Source organism: Mixophyes fleayi, chromosome 4, assembly GCF_038048845.1.
Source record: "Mixophyes fleayi isolate aMixFle1 chromosome 4, aMixFle1.hap1, whole genome shotgun sequence".
In the NCBI taxonomy this organism is placed as follows: Eukaryota; Metazoa; Chordata; class Amphibia; order Anura; family Limnodynastidae; genus Mixophyes; species Mixophyes fleayi.
The window spans coordinates 344,313,009-344,324,434 of NC_134405.1; the positions used below are offsets into that span (position 1 = coordinate 344,313,009).

The 11,426-nt window shown below is 46.3% G+C and overlaps 1 protein-coding gene across 3 annotated transcripts; it reads left to right on the forward strand.

Moving 5' to 3' along the window:
- The first annotated feature begins 82 nt into the window (after nucleotides 1-82).
- GOLT1B (golgi transport 1B) lies at nucleotides 83-6,712 on the forward strand. Of its 3 annotated transcripts, XM_075210807.1 has the most exons (6): nucleotides 83-213; nucleotides 2,667-2,758; nucleotides 3,813-3,991; nucleotides 4,372-4,453; nucleotides 5,930-5,963; nucleotides 6,173-6,712. In XM_075210807.1, exons 1-5 carry the CDS (start codon nucleotides 189-191, stop codon nucleotides 5,936-5,938), a joined length of 387 nt encoding a protein of 128 aa, XP_075066908.1. In that variant the 5' UTR covers nucleotides 83-188; the 3' UTR covers nucleotides 5,939-5,963; nucleotides 6,173-6,712. The 3 variants fall into 3 exon arrangements, with proteins under 3 accessions (XP_075066908.1, XP_075066909.1, XP_075066907.1); XM_075210808.1 differs by lacking the exons at nucleotides 5,930-5,963; nucleotides 6,173-6,712 and adding an exon at nucleotides 5,704-5,894; XM_075210806.1 differs by lacking the exon at nucleotides 5,930-5,963 and having other exon boundaries at nucleotides 84-213.
- The last annotated feature ends 4,714 nt before the right edge of the window (nucleotides 6,713-11,426 follow it).

Consider the following 11,426-nt stretch of genomic DNA (forward strand, 5'->3'; position numbering starts at 1 on the left):
TCTCTGATTGGCCCGCGTCACGGAGCTGTCATCCCTGTGCCTGAGCCGGGGGGGGGCGGGGCCTGTCAGCGAGCGCTGTGATTGGCTGGTGGAGCGGGACTGCGCTGCGTGTTTCCGGAAGACGTGGCCGCTGCTTCCCGGCCGGTTCTGTGTCCGCAGCTCCCGGAGGAGCCCCCAGCACCGCCGCCATGATCTCCCTGACCGACACCCAGAGTAAGAGTCACCCGCCCGGATAATGCCGATACTAGCCGGGTGACACCCTGCGGGGGGAGGGGCCTCCTCTGTCCTCTGTGATGGGCACTGACTGTGTGTATATTATATATATATATATAATGTATACTGTGTGTGTGATGTGCACTGACTGTATGTATGATATATATATATATACTGATCCCCACCAGATTACACACACAGTATACATTATATACATACATTACATACATACATTATATACACACAGTCAGTGTACATTATATGTCTGTGTTCCCTAGAAGGAGGATGTAGGAGATGAGTATTAGTGTTTTTCTTCATTGATTTTAATTCTACAGCCCCTCCCTGTGTTATACTAATATAATTATATTTATGGAGATATATTATTATTATTATTATTATACTACAGGTCTGTACCCTGTTATTCATCACAACATTGTTTTAAGCATTTATTTTTCAGCACCTGATATGTGATCTCATATATAGACTCTGTATGTGTCCTATCTGTGTGTATGTATCACCCCGTTGTAGCAGTATGTTCCAGGTGTGTGTATATATATATATATATATATATATATATATATATATTATTACAGGCAGAGCGGATGTGTGCAGTATGGGTGAGAGAATTGGGATCACAGGACAGGTGCTGAGCGACGTGTCAGATAAAGTTACATAGTAAAGTAGTAGATGGAGCTAAATGACTGATTATTACATTAATGTTCCGCCTGTCCGGCTCTGGGACATAAAGTTTATTTTGCATAGTGGTAACACCCCTTGTACCCCTCTGTAGGGCAGTGAGTGACCATAGCAGCAATGTACCATCTCCTCTTTATCTCATTTCAACAAACTAACTCCACATAATTAAATGTGGTTTTCGCGCTTCACCACATGATCAGGGGCACCGGTGCGCCAGCTCTGTACTTGGCACTAAGGAATGCCCATCTCCTTCCCTCAGCTGGTGTCACACAAACCCACGTACGTTGGTGCCCATGTAGGTCACATTAGTGAAATCGAGATGCATGACCAAAGAGGACTTGGCTTTGTGCTCCTTAAAATGCAGTGTTAAAAATGTTATTGCTCCTGTATTATGAAGAGTAACATACACCTTGCTGGAGGTAATAATGTTATTATATTACCAGCCTCTGTCACCTTTATTATGAAGACGGATAAGATGTGTGTTAAACTGTTATTTAAATACAAGTTAACCCGTGCATGATACTCATGCATTCTAGTCAAATCAAGCTACTTAAGGTGTTAAAAAGGTTCTTGTCATGCATTTGGGGCTAGCCCAGGCCTCCTCAGGGGAAGAGCGTTACTTCCCGACACAAGCGCCCTTTTTTAACGTGGTTTTGTCCACATGTCACCACCTCATCATTTTTCTCCATCACCTCATCCTTCATCTTTATAGCCACGTCTATCCAGATGTCTATCCAGACACAGGGATCTCTCTCAGCGGTCCTGAGTATCACACTCCTCTCGCTCTGTCACCCCCGGCAACCACCAACCACTCCCCACTGTCACCCCCGGCAACCACCAACCACTCCCCACTGTCACCCCCACCAACCACTCCCCACTGTCACCCCCGGCAACCACCAACCTCTCCCCACTGTCACCCCCGGCAACCACCAACCACTCCCCACTGTCACCCCCGGCAACCACCAACCACTCCCCACTGTCACCCCCGGCAACCACCAACCACTCCCCACTGTCACCCCCGGCAACCACCAACCACTCCCCACTGTCACCCCCGGCAACCACCAACCACTCCCAACTGTCACTTCTCCTTCAAGAAATATATATATATATATATTTTTAAAATCTTTATAAACACTTTTAACCATTAACAAATTAAATTAACAAATTAAAAACATCTTAGTTTACCAAATTTCAGCCCTTTTCTGAGTTTTTTTTCCCACACACACTAAGAATTTAGTAGGTCAGTGTATAACTCCGCCCAGCAGGTGGCGCTGCAGCTTGGTTTTTTTTTTTTCATACACAGACACATGCCACTAGGCTTTTATATAGTAGATCCCCGTAGTGAGTTCTGTAAAACGTGCATATTGCTCGCTGAAACTCAGACAGCCATGAAACAGGCGAGATGCACCAAAGGCTTGTGGGTACTAGACCCAGAGACCCCGCGCAGTTCTCACTGTATTATAAGATCTGAGGCACCTGGCCCAGCGCTCGTTCTGTATAAGATCTGTGGCACCTGGCCCAGCGCTCGTTCTGTATAAGATCTGAGGCACCTGGCACAGCTCTCGTTCTGTATAAGATCTGAGGCCCCTGACGCAACGCTCGTTCTGTATAAGATCTGAGGCTCCTGGCGCAGCGCTCGTTCTGTATAAGATCTGAGGCCCCTGACGCAACGCTCGTTCTGTATAAGATCTGAGGCACGCGGTGATGCTCATTATTGGTCCTTGTTCTGTCTGTAACCTTCTTCTCTCTTCCCGCAGAGATTGGGATGGGCCTTACCGGCTTCGGCGTCTTCTTCCTATTCTTCGGGATGCTCCTCTTCTTTGACAAGGCTCTTCTGGCCATTGGAAACGTAAGTTGAGGGGGCAGTGAGTGCACGGTCTCTATAGAACTTGAGATGTCTCCTGTGTGACGCTGACATGAGAGTTGAATGTGACATTTTGGTATTATCAGTCGGCAATCAGACAGGTAATATAAACCCAGCGTTTAATCCACATAATCCATCAGTCAACACACGTTTCCACAGAGTGACTATCATATGCCCATGGGAACATATCGGCATAGTCATTCCAGACAGACAAACCTGCCTTCTCCATCTGCAGTAGGGGAAATAATGTTTGGGTTATGTTCCACCGGACAAAAACAGCCCCAGAAAGTGGGTCTGGTGCACTGTGTGTGTGTGTGTGTGTGTCAGCCTCCCCACCAGTGCACTGTGTGTGTCCCGCGATATCCCCCGGTGCACTGTGTGTGTGTGTGTGTGTGTGTGTCAGCCTCCCCACCAGTGCACTGTGTGTGTGTCAGCCTCCCCACCAGTGCACTGTGTGTGTCCCGCGATATCCCCCGGTGCACTGTGTGTGTGTGTGTGTGTGTGTGTGTGTGTCAGCCTCCCCACCAGTGCACTGTGTGTGTCCCGCGATATCCCCCGGTGCACTGTGTGTGTGTGTGTGTGTGTGTGTGTGTGTGTGTGTGTCAGCCTCCCCACCAGTGCACTGTGTGTGTCCTGCGATATCCCCCGGTGCACTGTGTGTGTGTGTGTGTGTGTGTGTGTGTGTGTGTGTCAGCCTCCCCACCAGTGCACTGTGTGTGTCTCGCGATATCCCCCGGTGCACTGTGTGTGTGTGTGTGTGTGTGTGTGTGTGTGTGTCAGCCTCCCCACCAGTGCACTGTGTGTGTCCCGCGATATCCCCCGGTGCACTGTGTGTGTGTGTGTGTGTGTGTGTCAGCCTCCCCACCAGTGCACTGTGTGTGTCCTGCGATATCCCCCGGTGCACTGTGTGTGTGTGTGTGTGTGTGTGTGTGTGTGTGTGTGTGTCAGCCTCCCCACCAGTGCACTGTGTGTGTCCTGCGATATCCCCCGGTGCACTGTGTATCCTAGATCTGGCTGATGACCCGTTCTTCTCTTTCAGGTCTTATTTGTGGCCGGTTTGGCGTTCGTCATCGGACTGGAGCGAACTTTCCGGTTCTTTTTCCAGAAACACAAAGTAAAAGCCACGGCGTTCTTCTTGGGAGGAGTATTCGTGGTCCTCATCGGCTGGCCGCTCATCGGGATGGTACTGGAGATTTATGGGTTCTTCCTGCTGTTCAGGTAACTCTTGGGAGTGAGCAGCGAGGGCTGTTATTTTGGGGGAGGGGGCTCTTGTTGTTCTGTGGCGTATGTGATCGCGTGCACTGTGTGATCCCGGAGACTTCCTCCTGGGTGTAGTAGAGGGTGTGGGGCGATCCATCCCACCTGCTGTGTATCTATAATGGAGGGGCTCCATATGACCGCTGTGTGTTTGATGCGTTGCCTGGGGTGTCCTGCAGCTGCTGCCTGGGCGCCCCTGATCTACACCCCAGATCTGTGACCCTAGTCATCTAGCGTTATCCACAGAACCAAGGAGTGAAGGCTTAAGCCTCATCCTGAGAATTATGGGTAGAAATATGCAAATCGCTCTTTACTAATTTGTTTTTTTTTTTCTTTTCAAGGGGATTTTTCCCTGTGGTGATCGGCTTCATACGACGGGTCCCCGTCTTAGGATCCATCCTCAATTTACCTGGAATAAGCTCGGTAAGGATCTGATCTCGCTGACCAGAGACTGAATGAGAGAATGTCAGAGACTAGTTATAGGAAATGTTGTAGAAACCACGTCCTGTTCCCAGGTGATGCAGTCACATTGTATTCTCTATAAAGTGCCCCTCACCGCTGGAAAGTATGGGGGTTCCCTGTGTCAAAATCTACTACCCCCAGCCAGAAACTATGGTGTATCATTGGTAAATATGGGACATACGACCTGACCTCAGTTTGCTATGGAATAGATGATACTAATTAGGATCTAACTAGATGTTCATTAAAGCTCCTACCCCTCAGCTTCTCTCTAGCTGCCCCTTCCTCAGGGGGATGTAGAGGACTGTGGTGGATCCATAAGCTGGTGTCCTGTACACTGAGTGTGGGCCCTGCAGGGCCAATGGCGTTAGTACTTGTGTGATCTGCGTTCACACCGGAAAATGGCGATTTCACCAGGGGGGGAACTGATCTGCGGCTGTCCTTGCTGAGCACGGACATGGATGCGCCTAGTTATGCCTCCAGATGCTAAAATCAGTTGTCATTTTTCGGGACAGCGCTATTTGATAGAAACTGAAGAGGTAGAAAGATGCTTCTATGGGGACTTGTTCTTCCCATGCCCTCGGAGGTGATGGGAATCAAACCTTGTCCTATATCTATAGTGTGACTTTATACGGGGAAGAACGTTCCAGGTGTACAGCACGTAAGGAAATAAAGACATTTATACATGCCACAGAACCACTAGATAAGTCTCAATGTTCTGACACTCTCGGATCACTTTCAGAACCGCAGCGGTAAGCTGTAATGAATGAAGAGGGGGCTTCCAAACTGAGACTTTGAAGTGACGTATTTTTAGGTGTGACTACAAATCCAGGAAGTGGTTGTGCACCTTGAATGGGAATTTGCAAATATGAAAATGTAGTGCAGGCCTGTAGGCTACTTAGAATATTCCATTCTAGGAATGAATTACAGAAGCTGCCACCAGGTGACGCCTCTACTTACATCCTGTATCAGCAGTCTGCAGTCACGGATGTAAATAACAATTGCTGATATTGTATTAATGAGGGAATTATAGATCTGCCCCCCCCCCCCCCTCCTTCCCGTCCCCCTCATGGCAAACAGAGGCTGAGATTTGTTGATGTTCCCCATCCCTAAAGAATATAGGAGGAAGGAGAAATCTGGGGGCTGCAGTAATATGAAAATAAAAAGTTGCCCTCTCAGTTTAACGTAATCTCTTTATTTCTCATTTATTTCAGTGAACAGAAATGGTGACGGCCCTGTGATCCCTCAGTTAGAGGTCATTAGAGGTCTGTTCACTTATATTATAGATGTAGATTACCAGGCGTATAACAAAGATAAAACCTTTCTCTAATAAGATGAGTTGTGTATTAATGTCTTCAGACCCTATACTGGCATTTGGGGACCCCCTGTTCTATGTGACGCTCCTCGCTGAGAAACTGTTTTTGTTGTTGTTGTTTAAAGCCGACATAGGCTGAGCCGGATTCCCACAGTCATGGTCAGTCCCTGTCTTTCTTCTCTGTAATGTCTGCATGGGAGATCTGTACGTGTCGTCCGTCCTCATTACCTGCATCCGGCATAAATACCCCATTAAGTCGTACTCGGTCCCCCTTTACCGCTCCTGTACGTGGCACGAGGCGCTGGCGGTGTATTATCGGCCACCTATTCCCCGGGTTTACCATGTAACCTCTTTGTTTTTCTCTCTAGCTTGCGGACAAAGCTGGCGAAAGTAACAACATGGTATAAGAACGGTCACGGATTGGTCAATGGGCGCTGTGCTCTTTCTACAAAAGTGCAAATTAAGAAGGAGGTCACACTCGGAGACTGTCAATCACACTAATATAGCCTGTTACGTTCACTCGGAGGCTCCTGAGCTTCTATCTGAAACGCGTTGGGTTCAACCGCTCTGTTCAGGGTCCACAAACGTCGTAGAAGTTACAAACTTCATTTACAAGACTGTAATCTTTCCTTTGGAGATCTCTCTGAGCCCACGATATCCGGTGTAACTGTGGTAGCTGTTCCTTTGTTTGGGGGTTTTTTTTGCACTTGAGGAAAATGGGATTTTTATTTTATTTATAGAAATGTGGAATAAAAATGAGACACTCCTGTTACCGAGAAGGCCCACACGTGATGCATGAAAGCTATGCTGGATGGTGTCATTTTTAAGAACCGAAAAATGGATTTATATAAGAAAAAATGAAAATCAGGTTATTACTGTGTGAATAAAACCATTTTTTGTAAATATGATTCTAAACAAACGCTTTTCTTTTCTTCAGTAAAAACGGATTTCTCTGTATTGGTCGAAACTAGTTAACGTAAAAACTGATATAAATTGTTGGACTTGGTTCTGCTTACAGTTGTGGGTAAGGTTCTCTGGTCTCTATTCCGATGTCTGGAGGGGGGGGGGGGGGTTTGTAAGTTATTTGTAACGAGATATAAAGTTTTGTTTCCTATCCCCCTATTATACCTGTACCCAGCTGTACAGAGAGTGTCATTCTCTGTTATGTGTAATTGTTTGTAGAATTGTAGCACATGGCTGTCGTGTGAGAGGAGGATCTGTATCATAGGGATGGAGCAGGGCTGGTGTGGACCTTTTACTAAACATGTACAAAGATGGTCTTAGGAATCCTCACCCTGCTAGGTTCTGTTCTCTGTAGAGCAGGACAAGTACTGGTGGACGGTGTAATATCCAGCCATTGTGAGCGTTTCCCTGAGCCCCGGTCCTCTGCACTCTCTTCTCATCTAAGCGTTAGACAGACCACCAATACCGTCTTATCCTCACGGTACATCCAGATAAAGCGCGGTGAGAACAGACACTATTTTGTAGTTTGGAATGGTAGGATCCCCCCTGTCTGAAGCCGCAGCATTGGTCAGCTGGGAGACGCTGTAACACTTGGTGCAAGGCATTCTGGGTTGAAGAAGACGGTACGTAGATTGATGTTGGCCAATCACAAGGTTCGTTAGTCACGATCTGCCCTTCTCGCATCACTTCTGGGTGTCCCAGCTGATCACTTTGACTTCTTTCCAGAAATAATAAACTGGGGGTACATTGGTGCAGGTATGGTGGGGGAGGAGCCACAGGACAATAATCCAGGGTACATTGAGGCTGGTATGGAGGGGGGGGGGGGGGGTTGCAAATTGACAGGCAGACAGAACAGGTTCCCCTGTGATACAAGCCAACCTAAATATGCAACATAAGTGTATTGGGGTGTGTGTGTGTGTATATATATATATATATATATATATCTCACAGTGATATCACTATGACGTATCACTGGGATTCCTTAGTGTAAGAGCCCCATGGACCCTATAACGATGTCAGACATTATATAATAGGCATATCTTTGGCATCTCTAGACCCAGGGGGCTGTTTTACTTCAATTTGGGCTAAATATCAGTGGTCTCTCTAATTGCATAAAAGTATCAAGACCAGGAATCACGTATAAAGGATTTTTATTCCCTATTATTTCCCATTTTCTCTATATAATGACCCTAAAACAAACATCAGTCTTCCAGTTTTCTCCCAGCAGGAAGCTCTCCATCCTGTATATAATATATAACATATATTTGTGTGGAGTAAGAAATAGAAGAGTTTTTCTCTCTGAATCAACCGTGAAAATTGCTCCATCAGGAATGAAGAAAACCCCCTGCGGTCATGAACTGGTTAAACGTGGTTCTGGATGAGAAATCTCCTTTCTGTAAAGATTCTCTCCTGTCTGAGAGATTGTTCGACGTGTTTTGCAGGATGGGTTTGTCCCACTTGTAACTTTCAAGAACTCAGCTGAAGCCGGACAGGAGTTAAAGATGGATCTGAGCCCGAGTGTCAGTTCAGGGACAGAGCGTATTCACTGACCGTCCTCCGTGCGGTGAGACTCCGTAACCTGGACGAGTGGATAGCAGGGGATGTATGATAGAGCCCCCAGGGGGAGACCCGTCTCCGTGACAGGCTCTGGAATTAGTCCTGACAATAGAGGAAGGTCACAGCCTTTGTCTGGGTGATCTGTCATGGAATCCTCATTTACGGAGCGCTGATGACTGATACCGCCTGCGCTGGGTCACATACAAGACGTACATTTATTTTTGTATAGTGCACATTTTATATTTAAAATATAAAGATAGTGAAAGCCTGTTCATATATAGATGAGTGGATCTGTTCAATAAATAAAACCATTTTCTGTACATCTTCCTGTGAGGCCGACAATGTATCCTAGGTCCAAATTTCTTAGATGGCCCCATTGTACAACTAGTTTTTTGCTGAATTTAACAGATATAAAATAAAACACTGAATGTGGTATGTGCCAATGTTTGGGCTTCGTTCCTGTTGATTCATTAATACATCAAATCAAAACTAGATTGTGTCCTTAGATCTTAAATTCAGCCACGTGACGACAATTTCATTTTGGATAAATACTCTGAGCCTTTGACCCTCTCAGGATGTTGGGTCTACTTTCAGCATATCCCTCTACAGCCCCGCAGAACCCACATATCACTGCATGAGACCCGCAGACGGTTTAGCTGACACCAGAGTAGGGGTCACGGTTCCACAGAACAGTGTGAATTTTCTGCAAGGAGTAGTTGTGAGAGGGAAACCTGTCCTATGAATTTATCACAAAAGCAAATGTCTGAAGAGAGATTTCAAACTGATAGACACTAACACCTACACTTCTACTCAGATAAACCCCATTGGTTTATTAATCTTCCAAAACTCAATGTACAATATAAAGAGGAATTATACTTACACTGATGATTATAATGCACAAGCTCTTTTCTTATGGAAACATTTCTAAGAATATATTAAGAAATATTTAGACGATTTTTTTAAGCTCCATTTAACATCAGGTAGATATTGTTGTTAGATATCAACCGTAGGGGTGCCCCAAATTTTGCATACAAGTGTGTGAACAAAATTGGGAGGAACAGCAAATGTATTCTTTAAAATAGAATAGAAAAGAGCTCCATGTCCCAAAGAGCTTTCAATCTAACATTGCCGGAATCACGACAATGTTGTTGCAATGACCTGAGACTTGTGATGCAGATATTTGAAGTGCATTAGAGACGGCATCGCTTCCTTAATTTACTGGGGTAACACCCATTGTTGGGGCCAGGCAGAGGAGCTGGGTTACTAGCTCCAGGAACGTCCGGTTTATAACAGACATTATCCTTGGTGTTAAGCTGGGTACACACTACACGGTTTTCGTCCAATAATCGGCTCAAACAGCCGACATACGACCGCTCGTTCAAAAGTCGGGTCAGTGTGTGCAGTGACACGATGGTCGAAAGTCTGCCCAAATGGACGATTGTCGCCTCATTTGGTTGGTCGTACCGTTTAATATTTTCGTTCCAATCTCGTTTCCGCTGTGTAGTGTGTATAAACTTCCGACCGATCCACAACAGTGAGTACGAAATTACAGTCATTGCTCACAACAACATGGCTGTAAAAAGTCGCTAAAGGGACGTCCGCTCTTCCCTTTATCGTCCTAAACAAGGCCAGTGTGTATGCAGTCCATGGACCGAGCGATCGCATGTAAAATCGCTCGACATAAAAAGTTGGTTGACATTTCTGTAGTGTGTACCCAGCTTTAGGCAGCTGAATGACATTGTCTGGACTAACTATGAACAATTAAGGGCTAAGCAATGAATATTAATTCAATGTTAAAGTAATATAAATTGTGATATTGTTTTTTCCTAAATAAAATTGACTTCATTGTAGTACGGGAGCCAGCCGGGATGGTCGTGTTTCTAATGCTCTGCTATTTGAGACACGAATCCTGTGCCATCTGTTTCTCTGCTTACCTTGGGTTAAAGGACAGTGGGGCCACATAATTATGCTCAAGGCATTTATCAGAGATCTGACAGCCCTGCACCCCTGTGGACTAGTGACCCGCCATTACACTACAGGCCTCGTGGCATCTTGTGTCTCTGTTGGCCGATCTTCTGGGACATCAAGGAAAGTACGGGGTCTCTCCTCACTAGAGTTGAGGAATGTCTGTGTGTGTGTGTGTGTGTGTGTATTAGAGAATTTAGATTGTAAGCTCCAATGGGGCAGGAACTGATGTGGGTGAGTTCTCTGTACAGCGCTGCGGAATTAGTGGTGCTATATAAATGATGATGATGATGAATATGGCCTTCTGATACTGGGCAGTCCACTGGGTGGCAGAGAGTAACAAGCGGTAAAATCTGTCCTCCCAATGCCCAGTGTTCCACCAACCGGTTATTAATGGCACTTTGTATGAAGCCAAGAATCTCATCCCCTACTCTGATGACACCCCCACCTGAATGCAGAGCTGTAAGCCCAGGGCATCTACCTTAACTGGTGGGCAACATGTAGCGTCCAGGCCCCCTGTACTCGTTTCGAGTATAAGGCCTCCAGCATCAAAGTGATCCGTACTGGTCCTAGACCCACTTTACTTCTAGTGCTGAATGCTGGAGGCTTTGTGTGACCCACCAGAATATTACCTTCACCTCATACTGGTTGGAATGAGGATGAGCAGATCCGACTTTCCTTCCAGCTCTTACCTGTCAGGCATTTTGGGATGCTCTGCTAGGACCCATGATTCTACGTCTCACTTCTGCAGCATTGTCACTGATGTAGTGTGGCCTTTACCCTGCATGGACGTGCGCTGGGAGAGCTGTGATTGTGAGCTGTGATGGGAAGCTGCTGAGGACTTTGTGGCGAAGCTGCTGGATTCAGCTCCGGCCTCTGATTTATGGGAGCTTAAAGCCCCCTTGGATGACCTCGACAACAGAGGCCATCACAATATCCTCCACATTAGAAGGCATCACACACCAATGGACTGTGGATGTCCTCGCAAAAGTCTTAAATGAGGTCAGGACCCCAACTAATAAGTTGTATTAGACAAGCCCTCAATGGTAATAAGCTACAAGGACCTCTCCTGGCAGCAGTATTCCCTGATATAATTAGGGAGATGGTAATAGAGGTATTGGAGCAGCGGTAGTTTGA

Coding starts and splice junctions, on each gene's coding strand:
- GOLT1B (XM_075210806.1), top strand. CDS start 189: ATGATCTCCCTGACCGACACCCAGA. Junction 214..2,666: donor CTCCCTGACCGACACCCAGA/GTAAGAGTCACC, acceptor CTCTTCCCGCAG/AGATTGGGATGGGCCTTACC. Junction 2,759..3,812: donor CTCTTCTGGCCATTGGAAAC/GTAAGTTGAGGG, acceptor CTTCTCTTTCAG/GTCTTATTTGTGGCCGGTTT.